At 40.7% G+C, this 22,379-nt stretch overlaps 2 protein-coding genes across 2 annotated transcripts; both read left to right on the forward strand.

Moving 5' to 3' along the window:
* Positions 1 to 755: 755 nt before the first annotated feature.
* LOC139448667 (ankyrin-3-like) lies at positions 756 to 13,234 on the forward strand (the record flags this gene model as incomplete). The annotated part of the gene is made up of 3 exons (XM_071230221.1): positions 756 to 818; positions 9,785 to 10,170; positions 10,695 to 13,234. Coding segments are annotated over exons 2-3 (2,877 nt in total), but the record flags the coding sequence as incomplete, so codon positions are not given.
* A 5-nt stretch (positions 13,235 to 13,239) lies between these two features.
* Positions 13,240 to 19,595, forward strand: LOC139447687 (putative ankyrin repeat protein RF_0381). Its single transcript, XM_071229123.1, has 6 exons — positions 13,240 to 15,123; positions 15,681 to 15,991; positions 16,201 to 16,272; positions 16,643 to 16,714; positions 17,069 to 17,140; positions 18,195 to 19,595. Exons 1-6 carry the CDS (start codon positions 13,244 to 13,246, stop codon positions 18,812 to 18,814), a joined length of 3,027 nt encoding a protein of 1,008 aa, XP_071085224.1. The 5' UTR covers positions 13,240 to 13,243; the 3' UTR covers positions 18,815 to 19,595.
* The last annotated feature ends 2,784 nt before the right edge of the window (positions 19,596 to 22,379 follow it).

Here is a 22,379-nt window from a genome sequence, read left to right on the forward strand (position 1 = left end):
TAGTGGTTAAAGCGTTCGCTCGTCACGCCGAAGACCCGGGTTCAATTCCCGACATGGGTACAATGTGTGAAGCCCATTTCTGGTGTCCCCCGCCGTGATATTGCTGGAATATTACTAAAAGCGGCGTAAAACCAAACTCACTCACTCACTCATATAGGTTGAATCATTTGAAGTGTAACTGAAAAGAAATTAATGGCAGATAAAAATTGCATTTCAAACCTGAAACCGCTACCCTTTGAAACGCAGAAAGTATTCCGAGCTGGGGGGTTTTCAGTCAAGTTAGGTCCTCCCAGAGAACACATCGAAGTTCTTGAGGATTTTCACTCCTCACTGTTGCATATTTACAACTTACACGTACTAATACCATTCAAACGATTTATAATAGCGAAACCATGCACTGTGTGATTTGGAACACTCTCTGTTTACATGTGCTGTGACAACGCCAGAATGTCAAACATCGTAGTTATATATCTCACGTGACCAGAAACCTGAATATAACGTATACTGCCTGTCGTGTTGTGCCTGACACATTATGGACCACAACAAACTATGCAGGCTGCTAAATATACAGGACGTCTTTTGCACAATTGAATAACAGAGCGTATGCCATTATAACAATTTATAAAGCAAATACTTACTTCTTTCATCGTGGTTTACAAGCTCCACCTTACAAGTCTTGAATAATTGAATAAGGTTACAAATATGCTGAATGGATTTGTGAGTTGGCTTTAGTTGAGGAGTTGACGCATTCCGCAGAAGGAGGTGACTCCGTTCCTCCATGTCAGCCCGGAGGCTTGCATGGATCTCCTTCAGCCCACGTAAGTTATTTGAAGCTTTAACACGTATAATAAATGCACACTAGACAAAGAACTGTTTATACGTTTGTGTGCCGCTTGATGACATATAGCGATAGGTAAAGAGGAGCATGTCTCACGGGACAGTCTGCAGTCCAAAACTACCTATTCCAAACATTACGATCTACAGAATCTAACAGTAAATAAGTAGGTTATCTTTCTAACAGTATGCACTGTTTGAAGTGATTAGAGTAAATGTAAACGTCATACTCAACGGTGTAAGTAATATGGACCAAACAAACCAGATGTTCGGGGTGCGGACCGGTCAGACACTGCTGTGATCAGATCCGTACATGGCTACTACAAGTTTACTGGGTAACATCCCTGTACATATTTAGTTTACTCGACATAATGTCTCAGTACCTTATGTACGCTACAACACTTGTTTTGAACGCTGGAAAGCCAGGTTGGTTGATAAAGTCTCTGACGGCATGTCACATTTGACCATTCCCAAAATACACTTCAATCGGACCACTGCTTGCTTACTGACTTGTTACGCCAAGGAGAGTGATGTGTTGATTTATGTCACAGCAAGCGATTCAGGACAACCATGGTCCGAATGAACATTATATTCCAAAAGCTAATTACGAAGTGGGGGTGAAAATGGGGTTTAACGTCGCGTCCTTTAACGTCGCGTCCAAGATAATTGCACTTGTATATGTGTGTGTGCGTGTGTGCGTGTGTGCGTGCGTGCGTGCGTGCGTGCTTGCGTGCATGTGTGTGTGTGTGTGTGTCTAGACTTACGTTGGGTGCTCCGGTTGTGCCATCAATGTTCCCATTCGAAGCGTATTTTGTGACATTGCTTCCGAAGGTGTTTGTTCGTTAATGAACATACACGACTGCACGACCAGATCATTCAAAGTGAACAGTTCCGATAAACATCATTCGAAAACTCCGTAGAAGTGTGACTGACTTCTGTTTTGTGGGCTAAAACATCACAAATGCGAACAATACCATTCTTAAAACGATGTGAGTAGATCACAGTTGTCTTTTCTTATTCCGGTGGTGACCTTGCCCTTCGTTCAAAGCTGTCTCTGACATGTAAGCAGATTTGAGTTTGTTGAATTTCACGTCTTCAGTATGGGGTCGTGCAGTTAACATGAACGTATTTGACGTGTATTCTGATTTCCCTCTTCCAAAATGATAGAGACAGGATATAAATTCAGCTGATAGATCAAGGAAACCGAACCATTTTGATTGCACAGGCGGGACCCCGTCGGTGTGAAGGACTGAGTGTTGGTCGGAGATTGAAAGCGCGGAGTTTTAAGTTTTCTAACAGTTGTCCTGCGTACTAACATCAATGCGCTTAAATAATCATAAGCTGAAGAAATTCTTTAGAAAAAAATGTTTGGCGTTGGTGCTGTCATGTTTGCACACACAAAGCAGGAACATGTTGTTAATGCGTATATGAATTGAACTGTCAACAATGCCAATGTTGGGGCATATATCAGTATTCATGCGCTTCAAATTTGCAACCGGTTTCAGTTTGGTCTGTTAACGAAAGAAAGTTATATATTTAAATTTTACATATTTAATACATTCTAAATAAAATACCACACTCATTTTCTATACCATTTTTACGAAACTCGTGAACTTCTATGGAATCTGACCTCTCTTTCGCTCAGTCAGATACCAGCGAAATGCGCATAAACTTCTTTTAGTTGTGAAACTACTCCTTCGCACTTGGTAGCTATACACACGATATTGCTTTCATTAATTCCGATAATGCTTCTTTTCATTCAAATTCGTAGGAGGTGGGGGTTGATTTGAATCATATGTCCGATGTAATGGTATATCGGCCAATGAGGAAGTCACCATGGCGGAAGGTTAGAAGCGTGCACTACTTCGAATCACTCATGTCAGGCAGAGACTACTTCGAAGCACTCATGTCAGGCAGAGTATATTATAATGTCAATATATAGCATGTCAATACTATATTATTCATCCGAGGGCGAGGTAACTAAATTTGTTTTTGCTTTCCATCGTAAGTGTATTGAAAGTATTGGAAACCGTAAACACAAGCACAAGTTGCAAATCATGTGGATATCTATTAATAGATTGTCAACAGTTACATAGCCCGAGTTTTCTGTCTGGTGCTCTAAGTAAAACAAAAATAACATGAAAGACATGGAGTTAGTGGGTCTATTTAATGAATAAACATAAAATAATAGTTGATATAATCAAAGCAGTACACTATTTTCCCTCACTGCTACATTGGTTTTTATTATATAATAAATGAATCATAACATGTATTTTACTTGGGCATCTGGAACAAGTGGTCGGGCATGTCACCAGGTATAAATCTAGACCTGCTCAGGGGCTGATATTCAGCCCCAAATCTGCAGCAGAATAAAAAAAATCTCCCTCTTCAATAGTTTTAAAATAGCTATGACATCCTCAAATAATGAAGAACGTAAGGACATTTTAAGTTATTAGTTTTTATCCCAATCTGATTGCCAAGGACACTTAGTTTGGAATTCTAAATTTAGATAAAAATCCCTGGTCACACTTCCAGCACCTGTAATTGCCATGGTTATGGCAAATCAGTCGGATCCATATTCAAGAAAAGGGAAACCTGTGATGGCACAATTTTCTAAAGACAGGGTCTGCAGTACTTCCCATCAATTAACCTGCATTGTTAAAAAACAAAACAAATTAAAATTCATATATGTATCATCTTTCATTCAACAGAATTTTCATGAATCCAAGAATTATTACTGTTAACAACTTAACATGAATGAATGAATGAATGAATGAATGAATGAATGAATGAATGAAAGTCTTTAGTTATTCACAGTTATATATAAAATGTATTAAGAATTATATAATTTATTCTGTATCAGAATTGATAAGGCACTATGGATAATGCCTGATCATGGTGTGACAAAGAGATACTGTCTTTGTTTTTTACAAAAAAAAATTGTATATTGGAATAAGTTTCATGCATTATGGTACTGGTAATCACTTTCAACACAATCTTTTTAAAAAATTACATTATTTAAAAAGAAATAATATTGTGTACTATAGAAAGAGCCTACAAGTTTTACACCAGGTGGATGTTGTATCATCCAACATTTAGTGTTTGTTAGTCCTGCAATTAAATCATATTGGTCTGACTTTCATACGGCATCAATTCAATAACTGGTTGGAATAATTATTATATTACTTGATTAGATTATAATTTATATCATTTCTTGACCATGTTACTCTGAGTTCAGAAGAAATCTTCCTGTAAATTAATTAAAATGACTTGTCGTTTTTAACAGTTATATTGTTTCACTGAAATGTCTATCAGTAAGCTTCCACTACCAGTGAATAACTTATGTTGCAAACAATTCTAAACCAACAATTTTTTTATATTAACTAAGATGGGTTTTTTATTTCACTTCCTTCTCACGAAATTGTCCTCTTCTTTCTAACATTGGGGGAATGATTCCATTTCACAAGAATAGGATCAAGTAATTCATTACTGCATGGGTCCTGTCCCTTCATAGAAATGCTGAAATAGTCAAAGCATGATTTAATGGGAACTTATATGAGTTAAATTGAAAGATTTTGTGGAACGAAAACCATTGACAATGATTATATTTATATGTTTAAAGAATTATTACTGCTAAAGTATTTTGCAATATTATGCGCCAGTAATTTGCAATATTAATAGATAGGCTTATTGTGTTCTATGTGATTTTGAAACTAAAATCATATCTAAAAATCTGTAGCAAAATAAATATTATAAAAGAGGGAGGTATACAATTTCCACCAGATTGTACTTCAATGTAAATAAAGGCAGATTTCGTTGTGCACTAACCGAAATCAGATTACTGTCATATTTGTTTACAGTGTGTCATGGCCGTTGTCCCGGTATAAACTCTCCCCCGTACAAATTCTCCCCCTAGAGATTTTATACCGGTACAGATTCTCCCCCGGAGAATCTGTTCTGAAATAAAATCTCCCCCGGGCGGATATATTTCGCGCCCTCCTCAGTTAAAGTCTCCCCCCTGGTTATTCGGTTTGTTACAATGTCTTTAAGTACTATATTCTTTAAATAGTTATCTTTAATGTAAGGAGGGTTACTTTAAAAAATAGATTATGAAATATGGTCACAATGAATTGATATTTCAGAATATTTTATTTGGTAACTGTACCTTCCATCCTAAAATAATTATAAGACATAATCATACCAAACAAAGGATGGGAGACAAGAGTCTCTACAGAGTTTGTTGTTTCTAATACAGTTGTTGTCTGTATAAAAAATTTTTAATATACCAGTTTGAGTCTACATGTGAACACAATCGATGGTTGAAATGTTTGTCTAAGAACAAAACATGAACTAATTCTCAAGAACTCTGATGTATAAAGTTACCTTCATCTTTGATTGACTGATGTATTTTCAATCTTTATTCAGCACTGAAGAGGCCACAGGCCTATAGTACGAAGCATTACGATTATGAATAATCAGCATTGATTTTGACTCCATAAACTGTTATAAAGTATTCATAAAGTATCAGGGGTCATTTCAACTTGCAAAATGATTGACATAGCCCTTTATAGAGCGAGGATTGGGCTGTTTTCCCACCCGATTGACTGATATTACAACATTCACATGGTTTAGAACGGTACAATGAATGGTTAAGCATGCAAATGACACTAATACGCGATATTTCATAAGAACATGTCATATCTCCGTTGAAACATAAAACCAATATTTATGAGTCTACATATTGATATAAGACTTTATGACTGTATCCAATTCCAACATTTTAGATATAAACTTTCGCACAGTTCGGTTCAAAATTCTTCAACCTTTAATACATCACAGGATTTGTAGCTAGACGACGGAAATCCAGTCTTGACTGTGTGTTTTCTTTGATGAGAATGTTTCTCACCAACCACAGCGTGTAGGAGTGTGATGTCCTGGGCAGGAAATGACAGAGTTTTCACTACTCGTCTTTCATTAATTAACGTGTTGGGCATCCCTAATTAACCTTTACTAATTCATGTTAAACCAACACAGGATGTTTTCTGGAAATGGACAATCGCGAATGTCATAGGGCTGACACGACACGTGTTAATAACTGTCCTAGAACTTCTTAAGTTACTAAACATTCTTTATACCTAACGACTAATATTATATCTACCTACATACCACTTTATTGTCTCAATATTGTAGTTAAAGAAAATACAGTGCTCAAAGTGAAGCCCTTTTCACTCCACATTCTCAACATCGTCTCTATCAGAAGTGTTTGGCAACTATTGAACCGCATGGCAAGTATTTATAAAACGACCGGGGGAGGAAATATTCTGGGGGCAGACTTTATTTCGTAGGGTGGGGGAGAGTTTATTTCGAGAGGGGCGGAACTGGACCGGTATATATTCGCCGGGGGGAGATTTTATTCTGGGGGCGAATATATTTCGTGACACCGTCTCGCGTGTCACATTTCAGCAATATGACCTGCTAACTCAATGCCCGATGTTGCCAAAATACATAATTCAAAAATGATTTTGTAGTTACAAGCATTATCCTTGTTTATAACATGCGTAAAATCATAAATTGCTACGTGTTGTCATTTACTCGTATTGAATATTCATATGTGCAAAAGTGCGGCAAATTCTTACCTTCGAGCAGACGTGGGTCCGGTGGAAGATGGTGGCGACGTTTAACTGATGGTGAGGCCTACTGCGCATCTAGATCAGCCTCAAACATTTTTCTCCCGACCCTGTGGGTTTGTGTAAAGGCATACATCTAATCCCCACGATACGGAATGCATATCGCGAGTGACAATAGCACAAACCGCAGCTACGTCGCTTCTCGGGTATCGTTTGACCCCGGAAGTAAGTCAGACAAATCCGCAAAGCGCGCCCGGCCTTCTGATTGGATCAAACTCACGCATGCGCTAGTTTTGATTGACAGACTGGATCTGTCTATTTACACTTGTCAGAGGGGTACACAAAGTACGTTATCTAGACTACCAGTTGTCAGACTTTCATTTTTGGGGAAGCCTCGGTGGCTGAGTTGGTTAGATCGCTGATATTTTCTGTGCTGGCGATTAGGTGTGGGTTCGAATCCCGGACGGGACTCAACTGGGTATTCTGGGGTGTTAGCTGCCTTTGCCCATTTCGCAGTTGATACAGTCAATGATTTATTGTTCTCTCAGCCGCTGTTTTGGTTGGGGAACGAAGCGACCTCAGCCAGCGATTGGTGCGATTGCTAGCCGCTGAAAGTTAGCGCCCCGTTGTAAGACGAATCGCTTTCAAGCGAATTGACTGTTTGCAACGCCCCCAATAATTTTCACCTCAAAGAAGTTACCAAGGATGACCAACAATGTTTACTTCCGTATGACATCAATACCGGTGACCGACTTTTACAAAATGGCATGTTGACTGACAACAGTACACGGGATTTTCAGAGGAAGAATTTCGTTGATTGAGGAATCATTTATATACTGAACAACAAAAGTTCCTGTGACATTGAATAAGATTTAATGCAAAGTTATGTTTTTTACCAAATCTGAAACAATTTCGGTTAAAAGACTCCTGTAAGTGTTCAAATGGTTGAATTTTGGTAGATTAAATTAACAACTGAGATTGTTAGTGGCTGTTTCCTCGAAGGGGGTTAAAGTACAGTTAAATTATTGTCCCCCTGAGAGGATACATAAGTTCCACTTTTTTCAAAGTCAATTTCTAAGTATCACATTTTAATCGTGGAATATTTGTTAGTTTTAACTGGTTCTTAATATTGGTTACAATTGACAGCGACTGAAGTATTGTAAGTCCCCACGGTCCCTAGTGTGGTGGCCTAACTTTGGTTGCTGTCAATCTATAACCTGTTTTTATATTGTGTTGAATTATAGTTTATTCTTTTATATGCTCTCGAACTAGTTTTACCTTTGGCGACAGGTATTTAACTTCTATGAATTTCTATGTAATCAAATGTCTCATCACGATATGGCTGTAATATTGCCAATGTGACGTTAAATCTTAACTCACTCACTCACACTCACTCACACTTTTGGTTTGGGAAAACCCATGCCCAATGCAAGACATCGAAACAGGAAGTCCTATGCCTCCAGCTTAAACACCTTACGTGAGAACATTACGGACGTCCGTACCCGAAGATAGGTTCACCGAGGTAGTCAGGGGGAGGTTCGTCGAACATGGTTGATTGGTCACGGTCAAGAATTGTTTTTAGAAGCTCTAAACCCTTGAGCTCGTTTTCCACCAGTGATCAAAGAAGAAAGAGAAATGCGAGATACATCTCCACTTAAACATGAGCTTCATCACGGCCTGGTCAGGTTCCTGTTTCACATTGGGCCACACTATTACACAAGTTATATGCACTTCTTGTGTAATGACCTTGGCCCTCGGTAAATCCTTATTGAGTTATCACAAACTTATGACGTTCTTGAGTGTATTACATTGAGAGTGAGTGTAACTTTCAACATTAATGACATGTCTTTCAAAACCATTCCAAATGGCTATTAACCAAATATGATGTCCTTTGGTGGAATTCCATTTGATTGTCTATATGGGTCCCGCATAATTTCGAATCGCTGTTCCGCCTCAAAGATGACATCTATCATTGCCATACATAAAACCCTTGTTGAGTTCTAGCTTTGACCTCAATGATGACATTGACATACGACTGTTCAATGTGTCAAAAGCATTTCAATGACACGAACAAAGAAGCAGAACTACCTTACAAGTGACGATTCTAGTGGACTGCAAACCTTTACCAATTATATGTCCTACACTATGGATGATATGTATCATAATCATACTACAGCCGATACGTCTTGAGTTGTGACAAACATAATACGTGAGTGCATTTGACTCCTAATATCAGTAACAAATATATTAAGAAAAGCCAAAAGGTGATCTAGCTTCTAGATCACATAAACGAGAAACAATATTTAAGGGAACACCTGTCATTTCAGCTATATGATGAAAAATGACCAGCTTTGTTGCACGAGACTCAGTTATTATCGGTGATAGAAAACTCACATTTTGCACTTTGCACATGTAAACCATGCTGTCCATGGTTTCATATCCTGGTTACTGGAATGCCAAATTAATTGATCGGGTACTAGGAAAAGATATGCCTCCAAAAGTGTCCATGACAGAAAATGAAATATGCACGCAGTAGGGACGATTCAAGCTGGCCAATCACAGAATGTAGTTGCCAGACAATTTGGTAAATCCAAAAGTGTGATATCCCGACTGATTGGACGATATCACCAAACGGAGGGGGTTAAGATTAGGGTAAACGGGGGAAGGCATAAAAAGACTACTTTCAAGTCGGACCGATATGTTTGCATCATTGAGTTGAGGAACACATTCATTTCTGCACCAGAACTGAGGGTCAAATTTAGGGCTGCCACAGGAATCCAACTTTCAAAGTCCATGATATAAAACGCGTTGAAAAGCTCGGACCCGAATCATAACGTCCTTTCTGAGGAATGGGTCTGACTGTGCCTCAGACAAACAGAGGTTACAGCCGTTTGGAGATCGTCTACAGCAGCAGTGGAGATGTTTTCTGATGAATCGAGGTTCCACTTTACAGATGATAGGCAACGTGTTTGAAGACCGCATGGAGATAGTCACTACTCGGCAGCATGATAGCTACGGTGTTGGCATCACTTAAGACAACTATATCATTATAGTGCAAGTTGACCAGTCAACGTTATGTGGACCAAATCATCAAGTGGTCATACGTACCATTTGCCCAGTGAGTTGGTCAGAACTTGGAGGATGACAAAGAGCTTGCGTTGCAGTCAACTGTCTGTTTTCCAGTTTACATTCAATTTCACAGCGTAATGTTTTTACATATCATTTCGGAATAAATGTTCCCTTTAATATTGTTCCTAGTATATGTGTTCATTCGTGACACACTGATGTGCATTTAAATCCAATATGTTTTTTTCTATTTACAGAAAGAATCCTATTTGTGGACACTACATAACATGAAACTCTAACATCGCCATGGCAGAGAAGAAGACTAACCTGGATAATGATGGAAAAGGGCAATCCATAATATATATCACAAACCACATAAATGTTGGTGACAATGCAAATGTTAACACTGCAGGAATTGCCCACGGTGGAATGGGACACCGTGCAGGAGTTGTTAATGATGGCATGGGGAATGAAAACACAAACACGACACCCTCACAAGCTAGCAAGGATACCAGTCATATAAGACAATACATTCACAGTGAAAAAGACAACCCCGAAAATAGAGATGCTGCAGAAAAGAACTTCCCTATCACAGAAGAAACGTCGTCTCGCAGGGGAGAATACCATAGCAGAAAAGAATCAGGTGATAACGCCAGTGAAATGATAAACTGTTGCAAACTGTAATTTTAAATAGCAAAAGATGAATAACTAGAAAGACCAAACAAAAAAGTAATGCATTTAATGAGTGATCTACTGCAGTTTGTAATTTAGCACTCAAAATGATTTCATGATGACAAAATATGGTGTTAGACTTTGTCATTCAAAATACTTCTTTTTTGTTGATATTCCTGTAAAGTTCTAAGATATTTGGTGCATTTATCAGCTCAAGAATTTGTACAGATAACAAATCGTCGAGAACATGCCACAAACTGAAACAGAATTTCAGTGACAACTTTGAGAATTTGTATAACTTGCTTAACATATGATATCAGTCAGCTTGTGTACACAAGCGGGAAAGATTAGCATTGGTGCATGTTGTTCTGTAGCAATATTTCTGTGTAGATTCTAACGCCCTTATCAACAAGGAATCGTCTGTTCTTTACAGAACGGTCCACAAGTATAAATACCGTTCTAAATGTTTATTCTAAGCAATAAATTTGATTACAGAAACAAAGGATACCCTACAAGACAAACCCATTGAAAATATAACCCTACACCAAGCCTGCGATAAGGGCTGCTTGAATGAAGTTACACAAATTGTATCGAAGGTTAGGGAGGATATCAACACTAAAGACAAGAACGGGGTGACACCTGTAATGTTGGCAGCAAGAGCTGGACATGGAGAACTCGTTGATTTCCTGGTGAAGAAAGGGGCTGATATGACTTTAGTGAATAATGACGGTGATAACATTCTACACCAAGCTTGTAGGGGAGGAGATGTGGAAACAGTAGAGATTGTCCTTGCACAAAACAAACTAGACATCAACAGAAGAAACAAGAATGGGGAAACACCAGTCATGATGGCAGCAAGAGCTGGACATGGAGAACTCGTTGATTTCCTGGTGAAGAAAGGGGCTGATATGTCTATAGTGAATAATGACGGTGATAACATCCTGCACCAGGCTTGTAAAGGAGGAGATATGGAGACAGTAAAGAAAGTCCTTGCCCAAAATAAACTGGACATTAACAGACGAAGCAAGAATAGGGAAACACCAGTCATGATGGCAGCAAGCGCTGGACATGGAGAACTCGTTGACTTCCTGGTAAACACAGGGGCTGATATGTCTTTAGTGAATACTGGCGGTGACAACATCCTTCATCAGGCTTGTAGAGTAGGAGATGAGGAAACAGTAAGGAGAGTCATTGCACAAAGCAAACTAGACATTAACAGTAGAAGCAAGAACAGTGAAACACCAGTCATGATTGCAGCAAAGGCTGGATATGTAAAACTCGTTGTCTTCCTGATGAAGAAAAGGGCTGATATGTCTTTAGCTAATAAATGCGGTGAAAACATTCTACACCAAGCTTGTAGAGGAGGAGATATAGAGACAGTAAGGGAAGTCCTTGCACAAGACAAACTAGACATTAACAGTAGTAGCAAGAATGGGGAAACACCAGTCATGATGGCAGCAAGGGCTGGATATGTAGAACTCGTTGACTTCCTGGTGAAGAAAGGGGCTGATATGTCTTTAGTCAATAGTGGCGGTGACAACATCCTACACCAGGCTTGTAGAGGAGGAGATATCGAGACAGTAAAGACAGTCCTTGCACAAGACAAACTGGACATTAACAGTAGAAGTAAGAATGGGGAAACGCCAGTCATGATGGCAGCAAGGGCTGGATATGTAGAACTCGTTGACTTGCTGGTGAAGAAAGGGGGTGATATGTCTTTAGTGAATAATAGTGGTGACAACATACTACACCAAGCTTGTAGAGGAGGGGATGAGGGGACAGTAAAGAGAGTCCTTGCACAAGACAAAGTAGATATTAACAGTAGAGACAAGAGGGGGTGGACACCAGTCGTGGTGGCAGCATTGGCCAGACATGGAGAACTCGTAGACTTCCTGGTGAAGAAAGGGGCTGATATGTCTTCAGTCAATAATAGTGGTGACAACATCCTACACCAAGCTTGTAGTGGAGGAGACGTGGAGATAGTAAAGAGAATACTTGCACTGGAGAAAGTAGACATAAACAGCAGAGATCAGAACGGGGAGACACCAGTCATGATGGCAGCGAGGGATGGACATGTACAACTCGTTGAAGTCCTGGTGAAAAAAGGGGCTGATATGTCTTTAGTGAATAATGGCGGTGACAACATCCTACACCAAGCTTGTAAAGGAGGGGATATCGAGACAGTAAAGGAAGTCCTTGCACAAGACAAACTAGACATTAATAGTAGAGGCAAGACTGGGCAAACACCAGTTATGAAAGCAGCAAGGGCTGGATATGGAGGGCTGGTGAAGAAAGGGGCTGATATGACTTTAGTGAATAATGACGGTGACGACATCCTACACCAATCTTGTAGAGGAGGAGATGTGGAGACAGTGAAGATAGTCCTTGCACAAAACAAACTGCGCATTAACAGTAGAGCCAAGAACGGGTGGACACCAGTCATGATGGCAGCAAGGGCTGGACATAGAGAACTCGTTGACTTCCTGGTGAAAAAAGGGGCTGATATGTCTTTAGTGAATAATGGCAGTGACAACATTCTACACCAGGCTTGCCGAGGAGGAGATATAGAGACAGTAAAGGGGGTCCTTGCACACAAACAACTGGGCATTAACATTAGAGGAAAAAACGGGGAAACACCAGTCATGATGGCAGCAATGGCTGGACATGGAGAACTCGTTGCCTTCCTGGTGAAGAAAGGGGCTGATATGTCTGTAGTGAATATTTGCAGTGACAACATCCTACACCAAGCCTGTAGAGGGGGAGATATAGAGACAGTAAGGAGAGTCCTTGCACAAAACAAAGTAGACATTAACAGCAGAGGCAAGAACAGGGAAACACCAGTCATGATGGCAGCAAAGGCTGGACATGGAGAACTCGTTGACTTCCTGGTGAAGAAAGGGGCTGATATGTCTTTAGTCAATAATGTCGGTGACAACATCCTACACCAAGCCTGTAAAGGAGGCGATGTAGAGAAAGTACAGAGAGTCCTTGAACAAGGCAAAGTAGACATTAACAGTAGAGACAAAAACGGAGAGACACCCGTCATGGTAGCAGCAAGATTTGCACACTTAGAACTCGTTGACTTCCTGGTAAAGAAAGGGGGTGATATGTCTTTAGTGAATAAAGGCGGTGACAATATCCTACACCAAGCTTGTAGAGGAGGAGATGAGAAGACAGTAAAGAGAGTCCTTGAACAAGACAAACTAAACATTAACAGTAGAGGCAAGAACGGGGATACACCAGTCATGATTGCAGCAAGGGCAGGATATAGGGAACTCGTTGACTTCCTGGTGAAGAAAGGGGCTGATATGACTTTAGTGAATAATGACGGTGACAACATCCTACACCAAGCTTGTAGAGGAGGAGATATAGAAAAAGTAAGGGGATTCCTTGAACAAGACAAACTGGAAATTAACAGCAGAGGCAAGAACGGGGAGACACCAGTCATGATGGCAGCAAGGGCTGGATATGTAGAACTCGTTGACTTTTTGGTAAAGAAAGGAGCAGATATGTCTTTAGTGGACAGTGGCGGTGACAACATCCTACACCATGTTTGTAGAGGAGGAGATATAGAGATTGTAAAGAGCGTCCTTGCACAAGACAAACTGGACATTAACAGTAGAGGCAAGAATGGGGAGACACCAGTCATGGTGGTGGCAGCATGGGCCAGACTTGGGGAGCTACTTGACTTCCTGGTGAAGAAAGGGGCTGATATGTCTGTAGTGAATAATGACGGTGACAACATCCTACACCAAGCTTGTAGAGGAGGAGATATAGAGACAGTAAGGAGAGTCCTTGCACAAGACAAACTAGACATCAACAGTAGAGGAAAGAACGGGGATACACCAGCCATGGTGGCTGCATGGACCGGACATGGAGAACTCGTTGATTTCCTGGTAAAGAAAGGGGCTGATATGTCTTTAGTGAATTATGGCGGTGACAACATCCTACACCAATCTTGTAAAGGAGGAGATGTGGAGACAGTGAAGAGAGTCCTTGAACAAGACAAGCTAGGCATTAACAGTAGAAGCAAGAACGGGTCCACACCAGTCATGATGGCAGCAAAGGCTGGGCGTGAAGGGCTAGTCACCTTCCTGGTCAAGATAGGGGCTGATATGTCTTTAGTAAATAATGGCGGTGACAACATCCTACACCAAGCTTGTAGAGGAGGAGATATAGAGACAGTAAGGAGAGTCCTCGAAAAAGAGAATGTATTCATTAACAGTAGAGACAAGACAGGGCAAACATCAGTCATGATGGCAGCAATGGCTGGACATGGAGGGCTAGTTACCTTCCTGGTGAAAGAAGGTGCTGATATGTCTTTAGCGAATGAAGGCGGTGACAACATCCTACACCAAACTTGTAGAGGAGGAGATGTAGAGACGGTAAGGAGTGTCCTTGAACAAGACAAACTAGACATTAACTGCAGAGGCAAGAACGAGGAGACACCAGTCATGATGGCAGCAATGGCAGGACATGGAGAACTCGTTGACTTCCTGATGAAGAAAGGGGCTGATATGTCTTTAGTGAATAATGTCGGTGACAACATCCTACACCAAGCCTGTAGAGGGGGAGATATAGACACAGTAAGGAGAGTCCTTGCACAAGACAAGCTAGATATTAACAGTAAAGGATGGAGAGGGAAGACGCCCCTGATGGCTGCAGCCGAGTCGAATAGGAACAGACTATTGAACTTTCTTATCAGCAATGGGGCCAATTTGTCATTGGTTAATGAAAACGATGACAACATCCTTCATATCGCTTGTTACAATAAAGCCGAGAACTTGGTGGAACACATCCTTGCACCTGATATGGTGGACATCAATGCCAGGAACAAAGATGGAAAAACAGCAGCCATGATAGCTGAGGATAATGGGTTTAGTTCAGGATATAAGGTTCTTGTTGCCAGAGGATGTCAAGTCAAGTAAGTTACTTTGTTGTTTTTATATCCAGAGTCTTCATTATTTTCATTTAAAGTATTGAAATATTCACACCGAAGTTGGTAATGATTAACAAAATAACTCTATGGTAACAAAATATATTTTTATTACGACAAAATGGTATATATTTTCGAAGTGGTCAAGTTGAGTAAGTTGACACTTTGTTTATGAATATCCCCGTTTTTCGTTTGGAGCACAATGTATTCAAATATTGTCATTAGAAAGTGTCATACATTATGGACGCTATTAAAATTGTAGCATGTTAGCAATAAGTAACACTGTGGAAAGACGCACCTTTTCGTGAATACCTGGTATCTTCACTATTAAAGAGATTCATAAAATGATGCTTATAATACAGTAGAAATCCTACAATGGACTCTTTTTGTGCAGATATTTCACACGACAACCGTAAGGGTTTCATATCTTTTATTTACAAAAACACACAAAATTACATGAATTTCTGAAATATTTTTGGCATGAACTAGAGGAATGTTAATCCTAATGTAAACGTATTATCATTCAACCGAATGTGTTTTGACAGTGAAGTTACTGCAACTATCGAAAAAAGCCCAAACAAAGAACAGGATTGCAAAATAACTATCAGCGGAGATGACAATACGAATGCAGCCAGCGAAGTTGGCCAGCAGAACGCCGTCAGCGACGATCACAAAAAGAAAACTGTCAGAAAAAGGGTCAACAAGAAAATCATCAAACAAGATAGACACAAGAAAGCCACCACCCCATCTGAGGAGGCCCATGCCAACATGGGACATCTTGCAGCAGGAACAGTCGCACCGAAAAAGGAAAACCAGAGAATACAGGGACCCCCTCAACGTGGAAGAAAACGACGAGGTTTTTATCAAACACAATATTTCTATATTCTAAAAGGGCTATGAAATAAAATGTTTTACACGATGTATAAACATACATTATTTTTCATAACAAGTTAATGGAAAAGTTTATGGAGAGAAGATTCAATGTGCACCCATATACACAAGGTGTTTACAAACACAACAGATCCTACCCTGTTTTTATTTTTTGCGATGATATCTTCTTTTCAGTGCCTGGAAGAGTGAAGGTTGGGGCAGTGAAACGGACACAACAAAATGCCATCACGTCTCAGGCACTACCTGGTAGGACCGAGGAAACTTATAAAGCATAATACATTATAAAATGTTTTGCTGCATTTTCCCATTTCATAATACAGAGCATATAACCTGTATAAATATGAACAAAAGATATAGGCAATGCAAAATTATTTACCCAAGCAAAATCAAGATCTTTCAAGATAAAGAACTGTACCATGTTGTTCAATGGGTCTTTTTCATAAGTGTGTGAATCTGAGTATGACGAGTTCCCAACATTTTCAGACAATATTAAAAGTGTAAAAGTGTATCCAAGTTTTTCTATTTTTAATGTCAAAGTTACTATCACATTAAGCTATGTTAAATGAAAACATGGTGCTCAGTTAGAGGATACATAGGGGTTCTATCTTCTTTTTAGTGTCTGAAGATGTGAAGGATGTGTCAACGAAACGGACAGAAGAAAATACCATCAAGTCTCAGGCACTCCCTGGTAGGACCGGGGACACTTATAAAGCCTTATTAATTACATGAAATGTTTGCTGCATTTTCTCATTTCATAATTTTCTCACTATAATACAGCGCATATAACATGAATAAATATGAACATCAAAATCAAGATGTGGCTTCAAGATAAAGATGCAAGAACTGTATGGGGTTTTTCATAAGTGTGTGAATCTTAGCATGACGAGTTCCCGATTTTTCCAGACAATATTTAAAGTGTAACCACATGTTTACGACGCAAGTTTTTCTATTTTTAATGTCAAAGTAACTATCACATTAAGCTATGTAAAATGAAAACATGGTGCTCAGTTAGAGGATACATAGGGTTCTATCTTGTTTTCAGTGTCTCGAGATGTGAAGGATGGGTCAAAAGATCGGACACCAAGACGCACTAGGATGTATCGGTTTCTACCTCGTAAGAATTGGCACACGTATAATGTCTTATTCATCACATCAAACTTTCTGTTGCATTTATTCATGGTATAAGGGGGCGACCATTTGGTATTGTGGGAGAGGGGGGAGTGATTTTGCATTTAGACCAGATATTTTTTTCATTCAGGTGTAAAATCAGACATTATTTTAAATCAAATGACTATGACTATGACAATTTCTTCCTAACAATATGAAGCAAAATAATTGTTTTCCAGAATTTTCCTTGGGGGCAATTTATTTTTTCCGTAAAATCTCCCCCACAAGAAATTCAAATGGTCGGTCCTAACACATAACACAACTACTTGGTGAGCTTTTTTCATATACACTGTGCTTAGTGAAAACTTTTGAAATATATATAGCAAATGAGTGAGTAGACATAATCAATGATTTAGATTATAAAGGGAATTACCGACCGATAAACAGTATTCCTTCCCCTATGGAAAATGTCCGGATTATGTAGAGATTTTTCCCAATTCTATGGGGAATGTGCACTTGGTTCAGGACCAATACCACACGTCAAACTTTCACTCACTAGAAATGTTCTCGCCCAGCCAGCATTAACACCAAAAGTGACTTTTTCCTAAAAACACAATCATATCCTTAATCATTATGTTGATGAATGCAAACCAGGACCAAACAGATCATCTCGAGGGGTGACACGTAAACCTTAACAGACTTGTACGTAGCCATCTGAATACACTGAGATACTGCAGGTTGAGCAAGACAATACTGAGACCACAATCATCCTGCTTCATGGAAATAGTTCTATGTCACCCAAGATGAAGTATCGAAACCTAGAACATGACCTTGAGTGGGAGAAGAGACAACTTCTTGCCAACTAGAAACCAGTGACAATCACAAAGACTATTTAGTTAAAACTATGACTTTACTTTTGTCAGTGCACTACATTGCGTAGCACGTTAAGTAAGTCGGCAGGCAAAACGAGTAACTAATTATTTACATGTTTATTATAACGGTGGACAATCCACTTAACACTGATACTTATTGTTTGTACAGAGTAAACTGTTTCATTCCAGAAACACTTGGCGCTTTACACTTCAAAGCACGTTTAGTCACCGACCTGGAGTATGCCTGCAAGGTGGGGGATGTGTACGCAGCAAGGCACTTTCTGTCTCTTGGTCAGGACATCAACGAGAGGGGACATCGTCAGAGGACACCGGTGATGTGGGCAGCAGTTGAGGGACATAAAGAAGTGTTTGACTTACTTGTGAGCAAAGGAGCTAATCTCCGACAAAAAAGTGATGAAGGTAACAACATCCTTCATCTGGCCTGTACGGGAAATGTAGAGATAGTGAGGTATATCCTCTCCCAGAACATTGTGGACATCAACAGTAGAGGATCTGACGGGATGACACCAGTGTTGTGGGCAGCATTGAAGGGAAAAGCGAAAGTGGAAGTTGTGGGGTTTCTCGTGGACAAAGCGGATGTGTCACTTATAGATGATAAAGGTAACACTATTCTTCACCTGGCTGCTGATGCACGAGCTGAGGAGTTGATTGAGTACATCCTCTCACACGACATGGTGGACATCAACGCAAGGAACAACGCTGGGAGAACAGCAGCCATGACAGCGAGACGATATGGTGTTAATCCAGTTTATGAACTCCTTGTGTCCCGAGGATGTCACATGAAGTGACGTGTTCATCGTGAAAGGACTGATGGTATCAGATAACAAATAACATTACTATAACCACTTTGAAACCCACCAACTTGAATGATGAAATATCACAATATTGAAAATCCGTCATGATTTGGACTTTAAGACACTCCTGGAGGGTTGATATCTTAAGAGACGTCTTCAAAAGCACCAAAGAACCGCAAACATGTTATTTCTCGTGCAAGGTGTCACTACTTATGCGTGCAGACATGAGTAAAACATGAAGGCATTCAAAGATAACCCAAATTGTCCCTGTAGCCTATCTGTAGCACTGAGGACGTGATGCCAAGATTGAGCAACGGGAACCGGACATTGGTATGATTGATGTTGGCATGATTACGAGGGCCACAGCAGCAAGTTTTGGATGTCAGCAAAGTACGATTACAAAACTGTGCCAGCGATTTTAGCAGACGGAACGTACCAGAGACCGGCCATGCCCAGGGAAGACTGACAGATTGTGGAGGCTCATCTACGACATAGAACATAACCGGCTTCGAGAACAACATCTTCCGACTCGTCTTGAGATAGAGTTATCAGCGCCGATACTGTACACCGTCGACAACACACTGCCCTCCTTACATAGGCCCCATTCTGACCCCAGGACGCCGTCATGCCCGTCTACAACGGTTGCTGGGGCACTGACATTGGTTACGTCGGCGCTGGCATGGAGTTCTCTTCTCTGAGGAGTCCAGACGTCTACGTGTATGGCGTCGCCGTGGTGAACGTTATCACAATGATCATGTTGTACAGACCGGTCGAAGAGGTGGCGGACGCGTGATGATGTGAGGCGGTATCAGTATAATTCCTAGAACACAGCTCCAGGTGTTCATAGGTCGCGTGACTGCAGTTTACTACATGAACGTCATTCTGAGATATTACGTCGTCCTCCTGTTTCAAGAGATGCGTGCATTCCAACAGGACATCGCCAGAGAACACACAGCATTTAATTCAGTGTTATCAATAATTATTGTTATGCTATCATTTTGTTTGGGATTTTTTGTTTATGTTGCAAATGTTATCTTATGTCCGAATTTGGAAATCACATCCAACGAAGATGAGATGAAACATGTCCTGATAAACACAATAGTTTCACAAAGGATGTCATGTCATAAAGCTCCCCCGTTACCACAGCCACGTTTGGTCACAGCCACCGGAAGAGATGCGAGTCATGAGATTTTGTATCATCTTCGGAAACTTAACAGTAACTTTCATAAATGCATGATGTAATGTAATAGACAGAATCAGGCGAGTTTATTCACCATTCTACGAATTGACTTTCACTTTATTTATACATACATTATCCATTATTCAGTAACGTTCTCGGGTCGGTCGGGTAGCCTAGTGGTTAAAGCGTTCGCTCGTCACGCCGAAGACCCGGGTTCGATTCCCGACATGGGTACAATGTGTGAAGCCCATTTCTGGTGTCCCCCGCCGTGATATTGCTGGAATATTGCTAAAAGCGGCGTAAAACCATACTCACTCACTCACTCACTCAGTAACGTCCTCCTTGCTTATTTTGCATCAGCCTTCACAAAGGAAAGTATACATTAAAGAACATGAACATGTTTATACCAAACTCTTAATGTTCCAAAATATTCCAACTGAAAACTATCTGCTTGGCTTCCATCACATGCGGCAATGTTCTAATTCATTGTCATCAGGGCAACTGTTCGAAGCCGTGCTGTATCCGTTTTGAGCGACATGTTCCCCTTTCTGCGACTTTCCGTGCTGCAGACCAGCTCTCTATGTTTTCAGCTCATTATCAACATCGGGATAATATCAGATCAAAACCCTGAAGTTACTTACTCTTTGGTATTCTAGGTTTATAGACTACGTCGCAAGTCTGAGGTACGATAGGTATCGTAGGGCCCGTGAAGTTTCCAGGGTAGAATAGGTCTTCAGCAACCCATACTTGCCGTAAAAGGCGACTATGCTAGTCGTAAGAGGCGACTAACGGGATCGGGTGGTCAGGCTCGCTGACTTGGTTAATACATGTCATCAATCACAATTGCGTGGATCGATGCTCATGATGTCAATCACTGGATTGTCTGCTCCAGACTTGATTATTTACAGACCGCCCTCATATAGCTGGAATATTGCTGAGTGCGGCGTTAAACAACAAACAAACTGCGTCGCAAGCAGCCTACACTAGTCGCACGAGGCGATTATATGGGTGGCTATTCGTGCTCGGTGACTTGGTAGATTGCGTGTGATCGTACCCAGGCGGGTCGGGGCATTATTCATGATATCAACCACTGGTCTGTCTGATCCAGAATCGATTAGTTATAGGCCATATACCTTGACTATCACTGAGTGCCACGTCAGACAACAAACAAATTTCCCTGGTTAGAAAATGTCCCCAGGGAGTACAATGGGAATCGGATGGTCCAGTTCTGATTCCATTGGACTTTGCTCATGATATCAACCACTGGTCTGTCTTGCCACAGTCATATAGCTGGGTTATTGCTGACTATGACTTTCAGCAACATTAACTCACAAACACAAGTAGCCAAAAGAGGTTCTTGGAGCCATTTTGTAATGGAATTCTCGCATGGTGGCAATACCATTCACTGCAATAGTTGATAAAGGATGCTTCCTCTTCAACCCGATGCTGACGGCGGCCTTAAACACCATTCGCTCACTCACTATCTATAACGTAAATCTAAGCACAAAATTTTACCAGGTTAATGTATGCTTCCATCACAACAAAGTAGGCTGGTTACAGACCAACAACAAGCAGGACGTCTTTGGTGCAGCTGAATGATAGGTTATAGGGTATGTGCTGGCATTCCTTGCCATTTATAATGCAAGTATTACTTCTTTCATCGTGGTTTACAAGCGCTTTCTTACAAGAAGTTGAATAATTGAATAGGCTTAGAAGTAGACTGAATGGCTGTGTGAGTTATTAAGAGCTTTGGTTGTGGCGTACGTGCTCCATGTTAGCCCGTGGTCCGCCCGAGACTGTCGCCTTCAGCCAGCGTAAGTTATTCCGAGTTTTAACACATAGTATAAAGACAGATAAGATTAAGAACTGGTTTGGGTTCTGATTTGATCTGAAGAAAGGTGAGGTGAGGTGAAATGGGGTTTAACGTCGCGTCCAAGATTATTGCACTTATATAGGGACGTGAATGCACGTGTGTGTGCGTGTATGTGTGTGTGGCTGCTTGTACTAGTCCGGACTAATGCCGATTTATACCATGCCGCAGTTTAACATGAATACCCCACTCAGACACAGTATACTGACTCCGAGCCGACCAGTTCTTGTTTTTAGTCCCTTAATGCAGAGCGCCAGACAGGGTAACAATAAGTACGTCTTGTACTTTAACAAGACAGCTTTAATGTCTTTTGGTATGACGCGGCTGGGGATCGAACCCCGGACCTTCCTCTCTCCGGGCGGACGCTCTACCATTAGACCACGGAGGCGGTCGATCTGAAGAAAGTATAGGGTAAAGAGGAACTTGCCTCAAGGGACATTCTGCAGTCCAAATAACAGTATACACTGTCTGCAGTGATCTGAACCGCCTCCGTGGAGCGGCCTTATTGC

Source organism: Haliotis cracherodii, unplaced genomic scaffold (genome assembly GCF_022045235.1).
Source record: "Haliotis cracherodii isolate W230 unplaced genomic scaffold, xgHalCrac1.p SCAF_7, whole genome shotgun sequence".
NCBI lineage: Eukaryota > Metazoa > Mollusca > Gastropoda > Lepetellida > Haliotidae > Haliotis > Haliotis cracherodii.

Bases quoted from the DNA above. Each gene is read 5' to 3' on its own strand.
- LOC139447687 (XM_071229123.1), top strand. From the start codon at position 13,244: ATGGTAGCAGCAAGATTTGCACACTTAGAACTCGTTGACTTCCTGGTA. The intron at 16,273-16,642 runs GTAGGACCGAGG...TCTTCTTTTTAG, and splicing joins CACGTCTCAGGCACTACCTG to TGTCTGAAGATGTGAAGGAT. The intron at 16,715-17,068 runs GTAGGACCGGGG...TCTTGTTTTCAG, and splicing joins CAAGTCTCAGGCACTCCCTG to TGTCTCGAGATGTGAAGGAT.